General features: G+C 49.9%; 1 protein-coding gene across 1 annotated transcript; it reads left to right on the top strand.

The window, feature by feature from the left end:
* Positions 1-805: 805 nt before the first annotated feature.
* Positions 806-20083, top strand: HNF4A (hepatocyte nuclear factor 4 alpha). The gene is made up of 10 exons (XM_058850785.1): positions 806-1050; positions 4544-4718; positions 6561-6655; positions 8737-8843; positions 11301-11460; positions 14012-14095; positions 14610-14765; positions 15040-15276; positions 15923-16045; positions 16692-20083. Exons 1-10 carry the CDS (start codon positions 936-938, stop codon positions 16832-16834), a joined length of 1395 nt encoding a protein of 464 aa, XP_058706768.1. The 5' UTR covers positions 806-935; the 3' UTR covers positions 16835-20083.
* Positions 20084-23204: the final 3121 nt, after the last annotated feature.

The raw sequence follows: 23204 nt of genomic DNA on the forward strand, positions 1-23204 counted from the left end.
GGTCAGACCCGAGGTCTGGGTGAGGCACAGAACCGCTGTTGGTGCTGGCAGCAGACAGTGCACCCGCAGAAGGAAAACTCCTGCTGCTCCCTTGTAACATGTCTCATGAAACTTTTATGCCATATCAGCCAAAACCCAAGGCTGGGGGGTGTCTGGCACAGGGTGATTTCAGCTGTGGGACAGGAGCCACCCTGGTGATTCCCAGGGTGTCTGTGCCACCCCCCAGCCCTGCTCGCTGTTTGGCCATGGCTGCAGGATGGGATCTGTTTATAGAACATCCAGCCCCCTGTAAATCTTGGTTTATAGGGAAGTAAAAGGAGTCACACTTTTTACTTTATATAGCAACATGTAAATTTCCAGGCAGGAGCTGACCTTCTCTGACCGTGAGGGAGAGAAAAGAAGGACTGGAAAGGATGGAGGGAGCAAGAGAAGGGAAAAACAGGGGTGTAGTCAACCAGTGGTGACGAGAGGAAGGCAATGACAGAAGTGGAGAAGAACCTTATTCTCCTGCTAGGGCTTTTTCCAAGTTTTCCACCCTAGGTACAATTAAGAGCAACACCAGCAGCTCAGCATCAAGGTCAATAGCCCTCGGTGAGTGCCTGCTCGTGTGGTGCTGCCCGGATCAGAAACGCCTTGAGATCCAATAATAAACAGTCAACAAGAATCACTGCTGCTCCACCAAAAAAAAAAAAAAGAAAAAAAAGAAACCAGCTTAGCAGTATTCGGCAATGGGTGAGATGATTAAAGATTAACCCCCTGCCTCCTGCCTCCACCCCTCTGCGAGTATAGGCCTTGAGGCTCAGCAAATCCTTTCAGAGAAATATCTGAATTAAAAGACAACAGGTAGGGGACGCAGTGAAGACAGAGGAAGGCAGGAGGGCCAATAGCCTGGGACAAGGGAATCGGTACAATCTGGCCCGTGTTTGCCGAGGATAATGCGCCTTTCCAAAGCCCTCATAGACATGGAGATGGCAGATTATAGCGCAGCGCTAGACCCGGCATACACCACCCTGGAGTTTGAGAACATGCAGGTGCTGGCTATGGGCAATGGTAAGTCCCCTCTGTCTTCTCCCCTCTGCTGGGTGGGATGAGCCGGGGGCTGCAGGAGGAGAAGTCCCTGGGGTGGCACCAAAAATGTTCCTGGGGAGGGAAGGGGTGTCAGATGGGGAGCTCCCAGGGGGATTTCTGCTTCCCCAGGGGAAAACAGAGCAGGGACACAGAGCTGTGTTTGGTACAGGGATGGTGTCCTGCAGCCCAGAGCCCTTGGGAGCAGGCACACACCAGGAGCTGGGTGGAATGAGAGGTCCCCTCCAGACATTCAGCCCAGGGAATGGGGCTGGGGCTGAACATGGTGGGGGTCTCAGACCTCAGCCAAAAGTTTCTGTGTGAAGTGCTGTTGGTGGTTCACCAGACACACAACTGACCCTGTGTCTCCAGAGCTGAAAGCCAGTCCCTGGAGCAGAAAGGCATTTAGCACCTGGTAAGGGTGAAAATCACCACCAGAAGTGATTTAGGCACTGCTGCTGCAGCTGTTCTGAGGCCACAGCCCTCCCCCAGTGCAGCTCTGGGGTGTAGGGGTGGCATCCCCTTTTCTGGCTCAGCCCCCAGTAAGAGGGACAAGGGGGCCTTGAGGGGATAGACAAATGTTCCCATCCCTTCAGGAGGGTAGCATCACACCTAACCCTCCAGAATTCAGAATGCTGGCCCATCCATCTGGGGACCAAAGAGTCTTGGTGATTAAATGCTCAGAGATAACAGGAGATTCCTCTCCAAGTCCCCCCTAAAGTCTCTCTAAATATGAGGTTAATGACTAAGCCAAGGCACAGAACATGGCTCCCCGAGCCCTTTCCTCCCATGTGCTGTGTCACTGGGGCTGCTGGCCACCTCTGTCCCAGAAGGGCTGTGCTGGCTGTGTGGACTCTTCCATCACAGCCTGTGTGGGTCTTCCCTGGCTCGTGGCTCTGCTCTGTCAGGGATGTCACACTGTGGTGCCAGAGTGGCTCTGCTGTGCAGAAACCTCCTCCACTCTGGGTCCCAGCCCCTTCTCCACTCCTGGGGGCTGGTCCTACCCATTTAGGTGCCACAAGTCACCCCCTTTGGCTCTGCTGATATCCATCTGGGCACTCTGGGACAAGCTCAGGCCTTGCTCCCTCTCCATGCCCCTCTCCCACCCAGCAAGCATCTGCACAAGGGGCTGTGATTTTCCCACCCTGGGCTCCAAGGGGCAGAGGGACAGGATAATTTCCTGTGACAAGATCCAGTGTGCTGTGACACTCCAGGAGTGGATGAGTCAGCTGGGGCAGGCAGCACCAACTCCTCTCCTCCTGGGCCCAGCTCCAGGGCTGTTCTGGCACTGCAGGAGCTGCCCTGGAGGACACACCTCCTACAGAACCTCCACCTGCAGAACCTCTGCCTCTTTTTCTGGCCAAGGACTGCCTCAGAGCCCAGCCACTGCCCTGCACAGCTCTGCAGCTCCAGCCCCAGGGTGGCTGCTCAGCAGGGACCAAGTTTGCCTCTCATAGGCAAAATGCATCCTGTGCTTAGACAGGCTCTGGGACCTCTTGAGCAGCTTCTGTCCTAACACAGGGCTCAGCTGCAAGGTCTCAAAATCAGATTTTTTCTTTCCTCTATTTACCTTAACTCCAACCACTTGATTGCAGCAGCCAGAGCCCACATTTTTGGCACATATTTGGCAAAATAAACTTAATTGGAAAATTATCCATTAGGCAATAATTTCATTGTTGTTGACTATTAGACTGAGATGTTGCAATTTCTTTGATAAGAGTGCCAGTTTTTCCTGTTCTATGTTCATCTGATTACAGCGTGGTAGATTGCTAAAAAGGGATTTATCTGGGCTCTCGCAGATATACAAGTAATGGGATTACAGGCAGATCAGCTCTTCCTCTCACATCTAAGTCCTGTGTTTAGCTGAAACTGGGAATTTGACTTTCCTTCTGGAGTGACGCAGCTGAGCCCTCAGGATATGTATGGAGGAAGGATGTTTTCAGAAGCAAGCTGCTGACAGGGACAAGAGACAGCCAGGACAGCCTTGGGAAGGCTCAGGGCTTTGGGAGTGGAGACAGGAGCTTTGCTCTGGTATTGCTGTAGCTGCGTGACAGGGAGTGCCAGGCAGGGACACAGAGAGGCAGCAAACTGACTCAGAAAGAAATACAGGAGGGACACGAGGAATTGGAAGGACAGGAAGCAGGCAGGGAAATGAAAGATGCTGCCAGAGGTAGGGAAGACTCAAGAACCCCTGTACCCACTCACTGTTGCTTCTGTGCCAGTTGCTCCTGCTGAGGGGTGGCATGAGCAGGATGTGCAGCACCTGCTGAAATACCCCTTTCTCTGCAAAACAGAAGCTAAAAATGCAGCCCTGCCCCAGGCAGACTTGCCTTGCTCCCCCCAGCACCCACAGCTGGGCTAGCATGGGAGCCCAGCTGGGAGCAGCCCTTGTGCTGGGTGCCAGGTGGGAGCAGCTGTGGCCCTTCCAGGGTGAGCCTTAACTGAGTCCCTGCTAAACCCCAGAAATCAGGGGCCAATATGCTCAGGCATTAAAAATCCCAGCAGGTTTCTGTGGCTTTGTAGATCCTGGGTATGATTTGTGACTGGTATTTCCACTGAGGGAGGAGGATGTGCCTGTGCTGACACAGAAAGATGTACATGGGAGGGGTCAATTAGATCAACTGAATTAAGAGCTGATCCCTTCAGCCTTGAGGGTTGTTTGGCTTTCTGGAGGGGTTTTTAGCCTTTCAGATGTCCTTTCCTCCAGAGGCTGCTGCAATTCCCTATCCTCCAAAAAAAGCCCTGCAAGTCCCATTCCCCCTTGGTCTGCAGAGACTGTAAGACAAATCAATGTTTACTGTGATCCTACCAGACTCTGGAAGATACCCAGCCTACAGCCTTCTCCATGCCAGAGTGCCACCTTTTTTCTTTAATCAGTCCTTCCTTGCATGGGTAGCCTTTGCCCACATGAGTTTTCCAGCTGAAGTCATTTGAGTTTGTTATTCACCTAAAGTCTTGTTTTCCCAAAGAAGGGTTGTGCAGGCTGGAGCTCCATGCCTGCAGAAGGGAACTGTTCACCTCATCTGCTCAGGGCTTGTCTTGGGCTCTTTCAGTGCTATAACACAAACACCTCCCTAATAAATCAGCTGCTCACCCTGAGCTGTAATACCTCAGCTTTAACTCTGCATCAGCTTTTTCTCTGGCCACACTACTGCAGCCCAAAGTGTCTGCAAATCCCCAAGGAATTTTGGCTCTGCTCTGTCACTCCTGCAAATGGGCTTTCACTTTATCTGAAGGCATTGCTGCAGCCAGGCCTTTGGGAAGAGGGCTCTCACCATGGAATACAGGAAGTTTTAGTGCACCCAAAATGCAATTACTTAAGCACCGAGAGCTTACACACACCTCTCTGGCTGGCCCCTGCCACACAGCCAGGCTGCAGCTGCCTGCTTTCCCCAAGAGTCTCTGGCTGGTAGCTGAATTAAAAAATGTTGGCTGGCTGTCTTAAGGTCTTCTTCTTGCTGTGTCCATCCCCTTGCAGACACATCTCCGTCAGAAGCAGCCAGCCTCAACACTTCCAGCAGCATTGGGGTGAGCACGCTGTGTGCCATCTGCGGGGACCGCGCCACGGGGAAGCACTACGGGGCTTCCAGCTGCGATGGCTGCAAAGGCTTCTTCAGGAGGAGCGTCCGGAAGAACCACATGTACTCCTGCAGGTGAGGACAGAGGGCACAGAGACCCATGGCTCAGACAGAACGGCCCCTCACGGCTCAATGGCAAAGCCCTCAAGGTGCAGCAGAATGGCCCTTCATCCTCTGCAGCTTCTCTGCATCCTCCTCCATTTTCCCTGACATAAACCCTCAGCTGGGAGGGCTCAGTGACTGCCCTGACTTTGGGACTGCCCTCCACTGATCGCTGGGTAAAGACCCTGAGTGGTGTTGCCCCACACTTCAGGGGCCAAGCACATGTTCCTGCAAATGGCTATGGCCAACCATACCCAGCAAGCAGCAAGAAGCCAGGGGAGAAGCCCCATTTCAGGGACTTAGCACTTCACCACTCAGTGCCCTGCATGCAGCACAAACCTTGCTCACTCCCTGGGGGCAATCCTTCTCCATCACGAGATGGATGTGTGCCTGACATCCAGCCACAGTGCCTGCCACATGGTGCAAGAACACCTGAGGAGCTCCATGAGGGGCAGCACAAGGTGCACTTTTCCAAGGACAAGGCACTCGTGTTGCTCCTGAAACTCATGCTCTGCACCTCGTGCCATTGGTGGCAGCCACGGCTCTCCTGTGCCATCAGCAGCTGTCACCTGTGTGCTGCTGGCTTGGAGCAGCTCACATGTAGAGAGTCACAGAGGAAACTGAAGAATCCTCAGTTTGCAGTGTCTAAAATCCCTTGGGCTTTTTCAGTCAGTTACTCCTGATGGCCTGACAGACACTTGGGGAGCATAAAGAGCAACATGACTCTAAAACCTAAGCGACAGAAGGAAGGCCCAGGTTTATGAGTGCCTGTGAAGCACATCATCATTTGCACCCCAGGGTTATTTAAGGCTGCTGCTGCCCAGGGAGCCCCCTCCCCACAATTCCATCAGAAAAGCCAAGGTGCCCAGTTCTTTGGAAGCTCAGGCTTTTATATGTACTACAGGAATATTTTCAAAGCTGCTTTTGGGTATCCATTTAGGCAAATCATAGCTTGGGGGTTTTAAAAAGCACAGTAGAAGGAAGTCTTTTCAAAAGCTACAGAATTCTGCATGGCTGGGAGCCCTTCTCCAGCTCTGTACTTCTTTATCTTTACTCTGCAAGCTGGATCAATCTGCTGTAAATTAGAGCAAATTTGCAAGTGAAATTCATGCTGCAAGTGGCCACCAGGCTCGTGAGTCACACACATGGGAGATCAGTGTTTTCCCCACCATGTGCAGAGGATTTGGTGACACAAGCCTGGAGGGAAGGAGCTGGTTGATTCCCAAGTCCTCTCTGAAGTGCAAGTGGCAGCAGAGCAGTTTGCACACCAGCAATGCTGTCCAGAGGTCAGAAACAACCTCTGAGAATCTCAGACACAGCCCTGGAGAGATGCAGGGACTTAAACTGACTTCTTAACCTCACAAACCTTACTACAACCTTCCACCTCTTTTTAAAATTCAGAATAAATACATTCTTCTTTCCATTCTACTGGGATCTACAGTAGCAGCTTCCAAGTTGGTTCTGACTCTCCTGGATCACACTTTTAACTTCCCTGGGGTTTGTTAGTCCACTACAGACATCCTATCCCTAATGGTTACTGAGTAAGACCAGCAGCCTGAGCTCCTGCCTGTGACTCAGTTCTAGGCTGTCCTTATTGAACATCCAGGGGTAGAGGGGAGAGCTGAGATGTTCGGTGCAAAAAAGAAACCACAGGCTAAAGCTAGAGTGGAAAAATCCCAGAGTGGGGCTCCTTTCTCAGGGTGAGCCTCTGGGAACCTGCTCTGAGCACATCGTGGAGCTTGGGGCTCTGTCTTGCCCTGCCTTCAGGCTCAATCTTGCTGCTCCTTACATCTCTCTTTCTCTCTTTCTTCCCAGGTTTAACAGGCAGTGTGTGGTAGACAAAGACAAAAGAAACCAGTGCCGGTACTGCAGGCTTAAGAAGTGCTTCCGAGCAGGAATGAAGAAGGAAGGTGGGTGACTGTGGCTTTCCCCCAGCAGCAGCCCCTCACGCTGGCTGTGCATATTTGAGGAAGCCCAAGGCTGGTCCCTGCAGATGCACACTCACCCAGCCACCTTAGCCCTGTCTCCTCCACACATCCTGACCCCACCACAGGGGGATTTAGGGACACTCCATGCCTGTGTCTCAGAACTGCCCGTGCTTGTGCACACAAATCACACCAGGGCTCTTCAGCTCGCTCGTGCTCACACTGACACACACAGCACTTGGGCTCCCCCACAGCCAGTCCATCAGAGGGGTCTGGGAATGCTTCTCCACATCACTGAGCAGCAGAAACTTCAAAGAAGGCCTGGAAATTTGCAAACACTTCGGTAAAACTGCTCAAAGTGCTGTTGTCCCAGAGTGACCACAAAGCTCACAGCTGGATGGGTGAGTCCAGCCAAAGTCACACTGACATTTTGCACCTTTTTTTCCTGATAGATATATCGGTTCTTGCTGACCCACTGCAGAGAGGCAGTGAGTTTAGTTTAGTTTCAGCCACAGCAGAAAGGATCCAGAGTAAAGTGAAGCAATTTTGCTATTTAACTGTATGAAAAGAGTAGAGATATCCCTGCATGGCCCATATTCACCCCCTCAGCTTCCCTACCTCCCTGTCTCTGCAGCCCTTACAGGTCCCCACAGCAGGATTCTCCCCCTATTTAGCCCCATTTCAGTGAAGTGGCAGGAAAACCTGGTGGCCTTGATGGTGGTCCTGTTAGTGGAGGGACAAAGTGCCAGGAGCAGAGGCATCCCCCAGAGCTCACCCCACTCCTGTCTGCAGAGGGACAACTGGGAGGCATTTGGCCCTGTTATTTCATGCAGGGAAATTAAACCCCATGCTCCTCCCAGTTCACACCTCCTCAAGGAGAAACTTTGGAGTAAAAGGGTCCTTGAAGACAACAAGGAAGTGCCAGTGGTACGTTGGTGGCTGCAGGAAGACCTCTGAGCAGGAACATTTATTCCCTATAAAAGGGGATGAGGTATCACAAGCAACTTTTCTTGACTTTCCCTGAAGAATATAGGAATCCTCCTCTCCAGGCAGTTCATCCCCTGCCCAGAGCTGTGCTGTTGTCTGTTAATATTCAATAGAAGTTACATTAGGTGCATGACCAGCTAATACTGAGCAAACATTTGGAAAACATCATGGCATGACTGAACTCGGGGGCCTGCTACTGATAACAAGCAGCATAACCTTGAGAGCTCTTATTTACAGCCGCTGACTGCAGGGCTTTTCTCCTGGCCCAGCCTCATTATTGCTTTTTATCAGGCAGATTTATACATCGAGAACGTATCAATCCAGAGAGCCACCAGCCCAAGGCAGGGACTGTGCTGCTCCCCCTGCCACGGATCAATAGCTTATTTGAGCAGATGGCTTTGAGTGGCGTGGCCAGGGTGAGTTATGGCCTCGTGACAGACAGAACAGGCAAATCCTCCCCCTCAAAGCCCTCAAGGCTCTCAAGACTAGACCAAACAGGGAGGCACACTGGGGTCAAACCTGTCCTGGGATGCTTTTGCAGTAAGGTGCGAGAGAACTCTTTTGCTCTGGATGGACAAACGGGAGCAGTTCAGCACTTCCTTCCATACTGTAGTTGAAACAGAAGTTTTCCAGTTACACCTGCCCAGTGCAACAGCTTTCTGAATGGAGCTCACAGGAGTCATGTGGGCAAGGAAACTTTGCAGATACTCCTCCATTTCACACATCAGCTTTGGGCTGAGTACATGAGTGTGGCCATCGTTTCAAACCCCGTATCATGAAATCAAAACACTCAGATCCTTTGCCAGGAAATTTTCCCCGCTGAACTCTACAGGTGTTTGGGTTCTGAATCAACCCCATCCCTGGAAAGTCTAATAAAGCAAATAAGAAATCAGATCCACCAGATGTAGTCGGCTCTCGCTGGCATCCCATCACAAACCAGACACAGCTGCACCTCCGCCCTGCCTGGCAGGGAAGCTGAGAAACTGCAGCTAAGGAAGGGGAACGCCAAAAGTCTGTGCTAGTTTTTAGTGTGCATTGCCATGAACGACCTGCAGCTCAGCCAAAATCCTCTCTTGCAGCTGTACAAAATGAACGGGACCGAATCAGCACCCGCAGATCAAGTTACGAGGACAGCAGCTTGCCCTCCATCAATGCCCTCCTGCACGCAGAAGCCCTGGCACAGCAGGTACTTCTTCTTTCTTCTTAGCAAATGCAAAAGCATCAGGCACTACCTGGCTTGTAGAGACAGCTGAGTGTTTAACAGCTCAGTCTTCAAATTATCACCTCTTTTCTAAGTGCTTTTTCTGACAGCTCAACACTGGTTTTTCAAAAATAAATTGTTACCTGAAACCATCCCTTTAAATCTCCTTAGTCCAGAACTCAGTTGTAACAATATGCAGTGATTTGTTCTGCTTTAGGAAGGCTGGAGAGCCTGATGGAAGAAAACAGGGTAGAATCATTGCAATCCAAAGAGCTGCGGCTGCCTGAGCCCATGAGGGCCTGGCCTTGCATGAGCAGCCTCCCTTCCCCATGAGCTGTCAGGAACTTTGGATTCCTGCACAGTTTCATGAGGAATCAGTTTCCTGCTTGTTTTATGCAGATACTTTTTCCAGTGCTTGCTTGAAATTCCCTGTTTCCACTTGCGTGCTGCCAAGATTTGTTTCCTAGAGCGTTCACATTGAAAAGATAGCTCTGATTTAAGAGACTGGGTACTGTAAAGGCGTACACAGCTCTGGGAGGACACAGGACAGGATGGACACACACAGCCTGCAGGGAGGGTTTGTCTGTGAGAACAAGTGATGAGGATGGAGCTGTGCTGGAGGCAAGAGCTGCTGCTCTTCATGGGAGCTGGGGAGAACAGCACCCTGTGTCCTGGGCAAGAGCAGGGGGCTGAGTTGGCATCCACGCTGTTTCAAGGGTCACTGTACCCCGAAGGCTGCCCTGGGAGATGCTCCAGGACAGGACATGCTGTGCTCTGGGCTTCACATTAGGCTCAGGCTGTAAGGTCCACTTCCCCAAGGAGGGGATATGCCAGAAGGGCCAATCTCATACACAAAAAGGATATCCAGTCTAATCCCACGTCTCACCTTGTCCTATGCAGGCCCAAATATATTTATATACCCTATAAAAATAAGCTTGGTGCTGCTCCCAGAGGTGTGAGATGATGGGGTCTCGAGTCACCAAATCTACAAGGGAAGGACATTTCCAGGGCTCAGAGTCCTGCAGGGCCATCACATGTAAGCAGGGTCTGCAGATAAAAACTACAGCCATGGACAAATCCAGGGGAGCTCCTGCTCTCCCACAGAGCACAGAGAGACTCATTAAACAAGGCAGGCTCCAGCACAGTAATTGGTAACTTTTATGTGCCTGGCTAATTAGAACAAGATACTGCTGAGGAGCTGCTTTCTCCAAGATCTAGGGTCACTCACTCAGAGGTCTTTATTTATTTGCTAAGCCTTCCGGGCCCTCTGATTAGGGTAATACATGGTGAGATTTTTACAATCTTATTTATTCAATAATAGCTGGTGAGCTGGAAAGCCTCCAGGTAATGCAACCTGGAAAGAAAAAAAAAAAAAAAAAGTGGTATTTGAATTTTATTTCTTTGGGGAGGCTGGCAGGGTCCAAGCTGAAAATGCTGGCAGGAATAGGACAGGAAGAGCTGATGTTGTACAAGAGCACAGAGGGCAGGCAGAGGGCAGTGATGGGGTTGAGTTAATTGCTTACAGAAGCATGAGGATGAAGTTGTGACTAAGGGCAAATTTTCAGATGACCTGGGTGAGCAGCTATGCATGAGAACCAGGCAGGAGGTTGGGTGCCTGGTTTGGGGGAGATGTTCTGTCCAGCTCTGGGAGACAGTACTTGCCATGTTGTCAGGTTTGTCCTTTGCAAATGAAATGGCAATCACAAAAAATTTGCCACGTAACAAATGTGACCTGAGTTGTGGGCATGTTTGCACTTGCCCAGTTTTGCCAAAAGGACCTAAAAGCCAGTGGGAGGTGGGAGGCTGTTGTCTTTAAATCCTGTCTTTATCTATTCAAAGCATGTGATGTCAAACATTAGTGACCAGGTGCAATGTCAGACCTGCCAAGCTGTGCCCTGGTGTGCTCATGATGACTCAGGAGAGGGGCAGAGCCTGCTGGCCTCCTGTGGAAAGCAGACACAGCAGCTCTGGCCAAGCGCTGCCTCTGGAGCAGGGTGGGAGAGGGAACAGTTCCCTGCCCTTTGGTGGGACCAGGCAGCTTGTGCAGCAGTGCTGGGTGGACGTGTCCTTTCTACTGGTGAGGCTGACTGCCACACAAGCCCCTCTGTTCCCTCCTGGATCTTGGCTGAGTACATTTGTTCAGTAGGAGGAAGATCCTGGCTTTAGGAATGTTTCTTCTGTGCTTTCCAGTCTATTCAAAGCATTCCAGTTTATCAAGATGATCCACAGCCTCTGCTCTGCAGCCATTCATGTTCACAGATCCCCAAGCTGATCTCAGCTCCAATGAGCCTTGTTGGGTCACCTGCTCTGGGAGCAGGCTGTGTGCAATAGGAAAATGTAATTGTAATTTCTGGAGTGTGCACCAACACAGCCCATGGGCTGGGGATTTTCCTCTCTGGGGTTCCTCTGTGGCACTGAAAGCTGAAGGATCTCTCCTTCCAGATATCATCCCCGGTTCCTGTGCTCAACGGAGACATCCGAGGGAAGAAGATTGCCAATATTTCTGATGTGTGTGAGTCCATGAAGCAGCAGCTGCTGGTGTTGGTGGAGTGGGCCAAGTACATCCCCCCATTCTGTGAGCTGCCCCTGGATGACCAGGCAAGTCCCCCCATCCACCCCACCTCGCTCTGCTCTGCTGAAGTCAGCGGGGAGCCAAAGCCAGCTGAGACCTTCAAAGAAAATGCTCATTGTGCACTCTGTTATCCTGACTGCTGCAGCTGATTGGGAACAGCATCCATACAATGCCAGCACAGGCCAGGCATCCATACAATGCCAGCAGTGACCACTTGCATGTGCTGCTAATCAGCCGATGAGCACAGCCAGATAACGCTGAGCTTGAACTGGGTCCTTATCAGAGCAGCATTTTGGGGTCAGACAGTCATTTATTAATTATGGTTTGCGCAGCACTTTGAAAACCTGAAGTGCTATACAAATGCTTGGGGTAATCAGAATTAGCAGCAGAGATTTCTGGCCTAAGGTCTGCCCAAAACCTAAAATCTGCCTGTCCCTTGCTGCTTCCTGCCTAGGGCTATGTTTGTATCCATGCTCTCAGCATGAAATTTTGAAGCTGAGCGCTAGTTTGCTCCCAAAGCAGTAGAAAATATTTTTTCAGGATTAAAAAGCAATAATATATTTGCATGTAACAGAAATTACTGAAATGACATTTGCAGGTTGCCTAATGCAGATAAGCACAGTGGGTTTGGTGTCCTCCATAGAGCTGCACTGCAGGATCTCAGGCAGCCTCAAAGAGGTACAAGGAGAGGCCTCCTGTGGAAGTCTAAATTTCAGAGGTCTGCAGCAGGTGTTGAAGGACATGATGTGTGTCCAGTCTTGAGCAGCACATGTGGCTGGGACAGCACTTCTGGCAGGGCCAGCACAGGTCCTGTCACAGGTAGGAAGGTATTTCCAGTCTGTCCAGTCACAAAACCAGCACGTGCTCTCTTCAGCTAGGACCAGCCTCCAGCCCTATTGACCTAAAGGTAATTTTTATGTAATGAAGAAAAAGGATATCCAGTTGAGAGTATCCAGCTGATCAAAACCTCCTAAATCCTAAATCTGAGCTCTTTAGTAACCACCCAGCAGCTCCGAGAGCTCTGGGGAATTCAGCGCTCTTAAAAGGGGAGCATGTTTCCTTCTTTTCTATTGTCTGCAAGTACTGTATTGTTTAAAATTATAAGAAATCTGTTAAATTGCTGAGGAAAATACAATTCATAATTTATATATGAAACTAAAATATTATATAATAAATATAATATATAATAATAAATATATATATGAAACTATATATTTATAATTTATAATGAATATTATTTATAATTTATAATGAAACGATGTATCTCAGGTTCATCACTGCAAGAACAAATATCAAATGACATGGTTTGGTCTTCTTGAAGGTTTAATTCACTTTAACCCTGCTCAAACAATGAAATTTATGGACACAAAAAAGGGGGTTACAAACTGAACCTTCTTGAATTTGCAATAGGCAGGAAATTTCTAGGTGGGAGCTTCATTCCCCCCTGGGACTGGCAGTTTTTTCCTTGTCAAAGTTTTTTCAGGTAGGAAAGCTCAGTGTTGTTAATTCCTGGTAAAAAATTTTGGTAATTCAGGTAATTCCAAGCAGCTCAGCTAACATATCCACCCATGTTTGGACAGCAACAGAGAGAGGCTAGATTTTGGCATCTAGATAAAGATTCCCCAGTGTCATGTGTGTGCAGTCTTTTTGCAAGGATCTCTACTCTGTTTATTTTGCATAACCTATTTTACCATTTGGGGGAAAAAAACACAGTCCTCTACTAGACATCAGCATCTTTCCTAACCAGAGCTCTCTTCTGTGGGTGATACATTCTCCTGGCATTTCTGGTAGGGTGAGACTTCTCCTGGCTTTGACAGATGCTGAGGATAACACACTGGAAAAGGGGACCATTCCCATCAGGACATACTTTTCAGCATTTCTCTATTAATGTTTAATGATTGTTTTCCCCAGCAGAAGCTCCTGGCTGGACATTAAGAAGCCTCTGTGTCAGGATGTCCAATTGTTAACTTCTCTTTCTGCCTAAATCTCTGAAATTTTAACTGAAGGAGGGCAAAAGATTCAGAACATTCTCAGGAGCCACTGGAGGGTGTAAAGCGAAACACTTCAATCATTAACATCAGGGGAGAAAAACATCCCTTTGGCTTCCCTGTCCCCAATTCCTGTGGCTGAGGAGGGCCAGCAGGACATGGGTCCCCAAGGCTGTGGTTTCAGTGGCAGGTGGGCACAGCCCAGAGGGACAGCAGCTGTCCAGCAGCAGATTGTGCTTCACCCCACTTCCCAGGGTGGAGTGTGGCCCCTGGTTCTGCACTTGGTAGGAGCTGTGTGCAAACAGCCCACAGTGCTGGGAGATCCTGGGACAGCCTAACACGGTCTTGCTCATGACATGTGTCCTGAATATGGGATATTTCAGGTGCTGTCTGCTGGTTCTGCTGGATTTATAACTGGTTTAGCACAGACTGTTTTTTGATCTCTTTCTCTGCCTGTAACTGAAGAGGGGCCCTCACTCCCCATCCCTGAGTGCAATACAGGAATGCTGACCTTTCCCTCTTGCTTACATGAAATCACAGCTTTGTCTCAGTCTCTCCATCACTGAAATAACTTTCCCTGCCCTTGCAGGTAGCACTGCTACGTGCACACGCAGGGGAGCATCTGTTACTGGGAGCTGCCAAGAGGTCCATGGTGTTCAAGGATGTCTTGCTGCTAGGTAAAAATTGCCCTTCTGCTCCCAGCCCATCTGCTTCTGTGACACTTCTCTGCTGGGGTGAAGGAGAGGGTGGTTCAGTGTTTGTGGACATCCTTTTTGCAAGGGTGGTGGCTTGAGCTGTTCTGTATTTTAGCAAGCCCAGCAAAACCTTTGAGTGCAGCTAGGCCTGGCTAACATTGACATCAAGGCCATGATGTGTGGGGGCTGTGTGAGCATTCATGGTGCACCGCCATGGTTTGTGTAAACCAGCTGTGATGGGATTGAGAAAAAAGCTCTCATTCCTTGGTCAGTTTTTCCTCACTTGAGTGGCTCCTGGGTAATGAGAAGCTGCTCTGGCAACACAAATCAAAATTTCTGGTGTTCTGAGACAGGGTTGGGGCTGAAGGAGGGGCTTCTTAATTCCTCCATCCCCATGATTATCTCAGCATTAGTTACCTGCATTTTGAACTCCTTGTCACCCTGGATAAGTGTTGAGCAATGACAGCATGATGGTGTCTGTGCTGCTTGTCTGAAGGAAATGATCACATCATCCCACGGAACTGCCCCGAGCTGGTGGAGGTGAATCGTGTGGCCATCCGCATCCTGGACGAGCTGGTCCTGCCCTTCCAGGAGCTGCAGATAGATGACAATGAATATGCCTGCTTGAAAGCCATCATCTTCTTTGACCCAGGTATGCCCCAGCTTGGCAAGGGTTCCCATCAGAGGGGCCTAGTCTGGATTATGCTGACTAACACCATGGTGGAAATGGTGCCTGGTCTCCTGTCTGGGCCAAACTGTTCTTAGAGAGGGAGGGGAGAAGTCAAAGAAGAGAAGGATTGTCCGTCACAGCAGACGATGGGGAAGCAGAGGCAGCTCACCTCAGGCTGTGCCCAGACTTCATGCTGGCACTGGCAGGCAGCTCCCAGGGGAGCAGCCTGGAGAGTTTGCTGTGTGGGTTGTTGCAGATGCCAAGGGACTGAGCGACCCATCCAAGATCAAGCGGATGCGGTACCAGGTGCAGGTGAGCCTGGAGGATTACATCAACGACCGGCAGTACGACTCGCGGGGCCGCTTCGGGGAGCTGCTGCTGCTGCTGCCCGTGCTGCAGAGCATCACCTGGCAGATGATAGAGCAGATCCAGTTCGTCAAGCTCTTTGGCATGGCTAAGATTGACAACCTGCTGCAGGAGATGCTGCTGGGAGGTGAGTACTAGAGGGTCTGACAAGAGGCCTCTCAGTGTTCCCTGATTATTGTCCCCGTGAGACCTTCCTTAGTCACTGCTCCCTGTCTAGAAAAGTTAGAGACAGCCAGCCTGCAGGTCAGCCCTTGACTCACACAAAATCATCTCCCCTGTCCTTGACAGGGGTAACCAAGGGTCCTCTACTTCTTCTCATCTAAAGAGATGCATTAGCTGTGCCTGTGTTTACAGAGGCATCCCCAGCCCCCTGCACACGCAGGAGCTTTGCTGTGCACCCCCAGACACCAATCCTCTTCTGCCAGAAGGGACTCATCAAAACAAAAAGGTCTGAAAGCTCAGGTTGAAAGAACATCCTAGATTTTCTAGTGGGAGAATCCAATGGGACAAAACAAAATGAAAAGTTCCCACTGTGCTATTCTTCACGTGGAGGTGTGACTAAGGAATATAATTGTGTATAAGAGGACATGCAGGCAGCAGGCAGGGGTTAATTAGTTCAAGGCATCCATGGAGAGAAAGGGAAGGGTGTGCTGCAGTCACTTGTGCACAAGCTAACTGTGCACAGAGCCTTGGAGCCTTGGGTGCAGTGGGTCTGCCCATCTGAACTGTCTCCTTCTGCCATTGTGGCAATTAATGTCTTATGCATGTTCTAGGCTCATCAAGTGAAACGCCGCACACCCACCACCCCCTGCACCCTCATCTGATCCAGGAGAACCTGGGAACAAACGTCATTGTGGCCAACACAATGCCTCCTCAGATGCACAACGGGCAGATGTGTGAGTATATCCAGAGAGACAGAGAGCTCCTGGGAGAAACCAGGAGCTTTCCAGTGTGCCTGTGGAGGTAATTTCTATCTTGCAAGGAAATCTGCAAGCAAGACAAAGTCTCTGGTAATGAGTGTGTGAGAAATTCCTATGCAGAAAGGAGGGAAAGACAAACAGAGAGGTGGGTTAGATTAGATTAGGCCAGACTAAATGATTCAACAAGATACTCCTTGGCAGACTGTAACTTTTACATAGCCCTTAAGGGATGAATGATCCTATCCAGAGCTTAGTGAAATCAGTGGAAAGGCTCCCCTTCCCTTGAATGGTTCAGACATACCTCAGCTTATCCTCTGAAAAAACACAGGAGGACCTGGCCCACCACATGGGGCCACCACTGGGGACCTTGTGCTGAGATGACCTTGGCTGACCAAAAATGTGGTTAGTACAGGTCCAAACATCAGCAGCTGCCCGTATTTGATGTTGGTTATTGTGGTTCTCCTGGGGCATCTAACCATGCCTGCATGTCTGGGCTGCCCTAGAGCAAACACACAAGCCCTTAAGAGGCTGTGCTGACATCTGAACCCTGCAGGACTGAGGACAGATCCCAGTGCTGTCAGGTTTGTGAGGCCCTCTTTTAATTTGGTTTCTTTCTCTTCAGCTACTCCAGAAACTCCACAGCCTTCTCCACCCGCGGGCTCAGGATCAGAGCAGTACAAGCTGCTGCCTGGAGCCATTGCAACCGTGGCAAAGCAGCCCACGTCCATCCCACAGCCTGCCATCACAAAACAGGAGGTCATCTAGCAACCCCCACAGCAGCCAGCCTCCTTAGGAACACCGTGTGGGAGAGAAGCCCGAACTGACTCTGCCACTGTGAAAAGAGAAGCCATCCAGAGGTCCCTGGGCACAAACACACGGACTGGTTTGTTGGACTGGCCACCACCAGCTGTCTTCCTGCAGCTCCGGACAGCACGTGCCATGGGCAGCCCCAGAGTCCCAGAACTAAGGCTGAAGCCAAAACTCTCTGTCCTTGTAAGGAGGGCCAGATTCCTGCCTCCCTCTGTGGGGAGGTGGCAGTGCCTGGCTGGGGACAGGCTGCTGCCCCACTGCCACCTCAGCACTGGTTCAGCACACAGCAGACCCTGTGAACAAGCAATTCCCTGTGCCATGGGAGTGCAGGGCTTCCCTCCCATGGCCGTGCCAGCCCCCTGCAGTCCCCAGTCCAGCCAGACTTGGTGGAGGTGGAAGCTCCCCCAGGAGCATCACAGCAGGTGAAGCACATGGGGTTTGCCCAGGCAGCACTGCCAGAACTGCTCCTCAGCCTCGGCTAGTCCCTGGTCTTTGCGTGGTGTCACTCTCCAGCCCTCTAAGCCCCCCAGCCAGATCTAAACAAATCTTTTCAGCTGATTCTGGGGCAAAGTCTGGCCCACCAAGATACCCCACTATTTGCATCCCTTTGCCTCTTGAGGGTGTTGGTGTTTCTGTGCCATGCCTGCCCTCTCACCACAATGCTCGGAGAGGCAACCACTGCCAAGCCCTTCCCTTGCACCACTCACTGCCTCCTGGGAATCTGAGGGACCATGGGACTCCAGAGATTTCAGCTAATGGGATGGGCTCACCCCTTTACAGGCTGGCAGCAACTGCCCAAAATATCACTGGCCCAACTACTGCTTCTCAGCAGTCAGAAGAAGGCCACTGGATGCCTATTGGGAAGGAAGTGGGGGAAAGAGGTAGGAAGGGGAGAGACCTATGAGTGTCACAGATTGGACAAGGTCTTGGGCTTTCTAAGTGCTGGGAGCATTGGGATGCAGGATCTCAGTTCAGACCCAATTTTAATGCTAAGATATGCCACACAATCTACTTCTCCAGTGCAGTGCCACTCCTTCAGCCTCAGCTCCTTCAGTGGGTGGCTGATAACAGATTTATAGGTCTTTATAACATGATAAGAATTGATTATGACTCCTTCAGACCTCTGAGTGTTCAAGAGCACCAACCTCAAAAACAGAATCTTCTTCGAGTCCTGCAGAGAAATGTGACAGAGGTCAAGCAATAACCCTGTCTCACCCAAACCCCTTGGGTCTGCTCACCCTGCTGTGCTCCCTCGTGCCCCTGCCCCTGTCCCTCTGTGCCTGCCTGTGCCAAAACCTGTGGATGTGACCTTTGGTTTACAGCTGAAACCAGGAAAGGAGCTCTCCTGCAGCCAGCAGTGCCAGCAGGGCTGAGCTCCCAGAGCCCTGCACCACTGCAGGCCTGAGTCATTGCTGGCCTCTTGGGAGGATGAGGATGGTGGGCCCACGGCTGCCAGGAGGTCTCTGGTGGGGACAAATCTGAGCCAGCTCAGCCAGAGGAGCTGCAGCTCTGTCCCTTGATTTCCAATGCAAAAATGAAACACCTCGTGCTGGCGGTGTCAGAGGTATTGTAGGGTCTCAGTGCTGGTGGCATCGTACCAAGTAACTTATTGCAATGATGAATCCAATCATTTCCTGTAAATTATTTTGTAAATCACATTGATTATTTATAATTGGGAGATTAAATGCAAAAAAACCTCCAACCCTGTAATAACCAGGCTGTCTTTTCCAGCTGCAGCAAACTTTTTTCTTGTATGTAGACATACTTTGTGGGGAATCCTTTTTGGTCCATTTGCACCAAGTATTCTTCGATATTGTACATTAATTTTTGCTCGTTTCTGCCTTCCAATGGAAACAGAAGAATATTTCTTCACAAGGATTTGTATTCATAAAAAAAAAAAAAAAAAAAAGAAAAAAAAAAAAAAATAAATGCAAAAATATTTTCTAACTTTTCCCAGACAGATGGATTTCTTTCTTCTGGGAGGATTTATTTTAAATCAAGGAGCTAACCTCCCTGTTGGTCTGAGCACAAAGCATATGTGTATGGAGAAAAAAGCCCAAACAAGTGTTTGATGCTGTTGCCAGCTGTCACTATTTCCTGGCAAGCCCAATGCTGGCTGGTATCTGTCCTGAAGCCACGTGTGCTGGAATCATAAGACTGAATGACAATCCCAATTTTCATTAAAAGAAAAACAAACATGAAGAATAAATATTTGCTTTCATGATTCCGGGGAGCTTAAAGGCTTGAAGTAACCACATTCGGAAAGCCAAGCAAATGAAACTAAAATATCTTATTCACATTTCAAACATGTTCATTTTTATGTCACTCTTGTATTTCAAAGGTAATTTCTGAGCACGTTGGGGTGGGTGATTGTCCTTTGTTTCAAACACAGCCACCTTATTGCTGGCAGCAGGTGGAAGCCAGACTGAGCCTATAGGGCACAGTAAGATGATCAAGTGAAAATCAATTTATCACTGGCTGTAAGGAATACACTAGTAATTAGTGAAGGTTCTTAACGACCTGCTTTTCTGACCACAAGAGCCTGTGCTGTAGCCTGAGCTGTAGCCTGCCCAGGAAGAGAACAGGAAGAGGGGAGAGAGGTGTAGATGGCTGTAAAGATTAGGTCTCTGGGAAGGAACACCATCCAGCATTTTCAGCTCTGCTCTGCGGGAGTTTGCCCTCACGTTCCCCCATCTCCCACCTCTGATGAGAACTGAGGTGGGCAGTTTCACCCTAGGTACAAGGGATGAGAAGCAGCCTGATTTTCCATCCCATTAGCACATCCAGTGGTGTCCCAGTCCCAGTCACACTGCCAGCAGGGCTGAGATGCAGGGATGAGATCCAGCCTGTGTTTGAGGCATTTAGAGCCTGTCTCCACTCTGAGTCAAGGACTTGGGAGAACAGGACAGGTCTCAAATAACCTACCCTCACTACCTATGAGGATCCAGAGCCCCAGCATCACTGCTGAATGCCTGAACAAGGGAACCAAAAGCAGTCACAGGACATGTCATCCCAGCACACACGGGACTGAGTGGTTAGTCCAGGCAAGACAAAGAAAAGGAGTTAATTCATTTTTTTTTAATGTGGAACAAAAAAACCCTGGGACTCATCTGCTGTGATTCATGGTTGATTTTACCTGGGTATATGCCCTAAAAACTCCATATAAGTAATATCAAATCTTTGAAGCAATAAATTCTCCTTCCCATTAACTGCTCTATCAAGGTTGCCCTTTACCTGGTTAATCTTAAATCAGTGCACTTCCTACAGGAGATTTCTTATTGCTGGATTCAGCTCACTTGGAAAAAAAAAACCCATGAACTGTCCCAGAAGCAACCTTGTCCTTCATTGGTGTCCTCCATCCCAACTCTCACCTCTTTTGTCACTCCAGCCTGGAATCATCCTGAAACACTTTCCACTCCTGTGTTTTATCCTGCTGGGCTCCCTGGAACCCTCAGGCCATGTCCCATGTCACAGGAGATGGCTGCTCTGAGGACTGGCCTTCGACACACAACTTCCCTTACATTGTTTTTGAACACAAGAGCTTTCTGTGCCTGCAGCTCAGCCTAGGGATGATTTCCTGGAGAGCACCATCTCCGGCTGCGGAATCTTTTCATGATGTCCAAGCAAAGATCTGTGAAAGTGGTATTTTTAGGTCCTTTGGCCACTATGAAATGCATTCTTTTCATATTCCTTATATAACTTCCATCTGAAAGAGCCAACAGGCTTTGGAGCCTTTTCCACAGCTTTCCTATCTTAGTGGGAGTGGGGGAAAAAAAAGGCAAACAAGTTTTATGGCCTGCATATCATCTCTGACAAAAGCAACTATTGCTGCTATTAAACTTACAAGTGCACACACAGGCACAGATAGTCATGAGCACCAAGAGGCAGCAGGGACAGCTCAGCAACGTGGCACTGCTGAGCCAGGCAATTCCATGTGCCAGGCTGGCCAGTTCCCTCTGGGCTTAATGCAAATATCACCAACCAACTGGGAAACTCAGGCCACACACTGCACAAATCCTTTCCACTCAGAGAGGCTGGAGAAGAATGGTAAGGTGTGGGTATGTCTAAAATCCCTCTCCCCATTCCGAACTGAGGTGTGACCCTGACAATCATAAACACACCTAGCACCTGAAAAATTACCAGCCAGGCCAATAAAAATGGCAATATATTGTCAGCTTCGCTATGTGAGAGTGAGCAGGAGAGCTTGGTACAAACAACTCTGCAGTCACGACCTGCAGTTCAGTGTCCTGTGAGAGAGGAGAGGCTGCTGGGACCAACAGAATGCTCCCAGTTCAAACCCAGGGGAAGAAGAGCTCTGAGTCTAACCTGGGTCTGGGAAAGAAGGTGGTTTGGGAACTGTATTTCCTAGGCTTACTCTGACTTTGGAACTGGAGTGATGCCAGGCTTTCCTGATCGTGACTAAAATCTTCCAGAGGCCTTAGGGCACCCCTAAGCTGGAGTTTAGTCGTGGGTTACACAAAGCCCCGGGCTCTGCTGCCAGGCTCCACTCCAGCCCCTCACATCTGGTGGCTCTGCCTGGCTGGAACCTGCAGTCCCATGGGACCTCATGGATTCACAAAGACCAAGGACCCCTTGTGAGCCTGGGGGACCCCACACCAGATAAGGGGCCTGGGGGAGCTGTTGTGATTCCCCAGCTCCTCCTAGAAACTGCCCTGGGTGCAAGAAACAGCACAAGAGCTGCCTGAGGGAATGTCTGCATAGACACCCACCAGAGAAAGCATCCCAAGCCAGACAGGAATTCCTCTCTGCTGCTGCCAACCCAGGTGTCAGCACTGGCTAGAACATGACATGTTCCCCCTCACTGACCAGGAAAGTCATTACAATAAAGTAACTCATAATATTCTGTTCCTTTCCAGGACTCTCCAAAACATCACTGTGCCTTAAAAACACTTTTTAATTAATCCTGCTGATGGGTTACTTACCATTAACCACTGACATGGAGCACATTGGCTCATGCATGTCCTGGAATCCACTCAGAGCTGATTTTGCAGGGACAAGCCACTGAGAAAAAAAGCTTGAGGCAGAAGCAGCAAAGAGAAACCTTAACACCTAAACCAGAATTCCTGACTCAGACCTACAGCACTTCCAGCACAGATAAAGGACAACCATTGGGATCCTCACTTCTGAGTGGGTTTTAGCCTTCTCTGAACCATATTCTAAGGTGTGGGATTAGAGTAGCACTTTCTTGCCTGGAAGAGCACACGAGAGATCTGCTGTGCTGCACGCCCATTGGGGAGGCAGTGGAGGCACCTCCAGCATTCCAGACTCTTAATTTTCCATTGAAATCCTACTATTTCTTGCATGCAGCTCCCCTCCTCACAGTCCACCACACAGCTGCATTCCTTCACCCTAAGGATGTGCAAAGATATCACTCAGGGGTTACTCTAAAACCCAGCCCTGCTTCACTCCTTCCCACTGATATATGAGCTTCTGAAGGAACCCCAGGCTGACAGCCCCAAGAGCTGGAGCACCCAGTCCAACCCAGCAATGCTTCCCCTGGAAAGCATCTCCAACATTCACCAACTGGTTTCTTGCAGGAGCAAACCTGAATGTTTCTACTGCTCCAGCAGCTGCAGCCTGGGCCATGGAGGGGCTGCAAGGAGAAGCTGCCAAGGTCCCTGGGCAGCCCCATCCCAGCTCCTTTCGAGGGTTAATCCTGCCAGGGATCCATCCTGCCTCAGAGACAGCTGCTCTCCTTCCAGTGTGCAAGAGTATCATGAAATGCAGCAAAAGGAAATGCTCAGTTCAGGACAAACTGGGTGTTGGACTAGATGCCCTTTAAAGGTTCCTTCCAACCTAAGTTATTCTGTGATTCTATAAAATTAAACAACAGAAATCCTGTAATATTTAAAGCATTCAGAGGTCCTGCCAAGCACATTCCTCACCAAGCTTTGGCAAAAAAAAACCTGCTCATCTTAAACCTGGTAAAGCCAAGGAGAGGGAAAGTCATCCCTCAAAGCCTGGGCTGGGTAAGGCTGTGAGTCTGTGTCCCACCACACACACTGGGCTGTCTGGGGGTCTGCCAGCACCTTAGCACAGCTTTATGTGCCTGGGTGGTGGTGCCTGCCTGTGTACAGCTGCTTTGGCAGCAGATGCTACAGATTTGTGTGCATTTGCACATTAGTGCCGGTTTGCAGCGTTGTGCATGTGGGTCTGGCCTGCCATCTGTGCATGGGGAGGGCATGAGCAGAGCAGGGATGGTTCCCTGCAGCCCAGTGTGTGCTGCTCCCACCTGTGAGATCCCCTCCTCACACCGCCACACGCAGGGTGACAGCAGGCATAGAAGCCTGTCCTGGAGGATGCA

The sequence above is a fragment of the Poecile atricapillus genome, chromosome 15 (genome assembly GCF_030490865.1).
Source record: "Poecile atricapillus isolate bPoeAtr1 chromosome 15, bPoeAtr1.hap1, whole genome shotgun sequence".
Lineage (NCBI taxonomy): Eukaryota > Metazoa > Chordata > Aves > Passeriformes > Paridae > Poecile > Poecile atricapillus.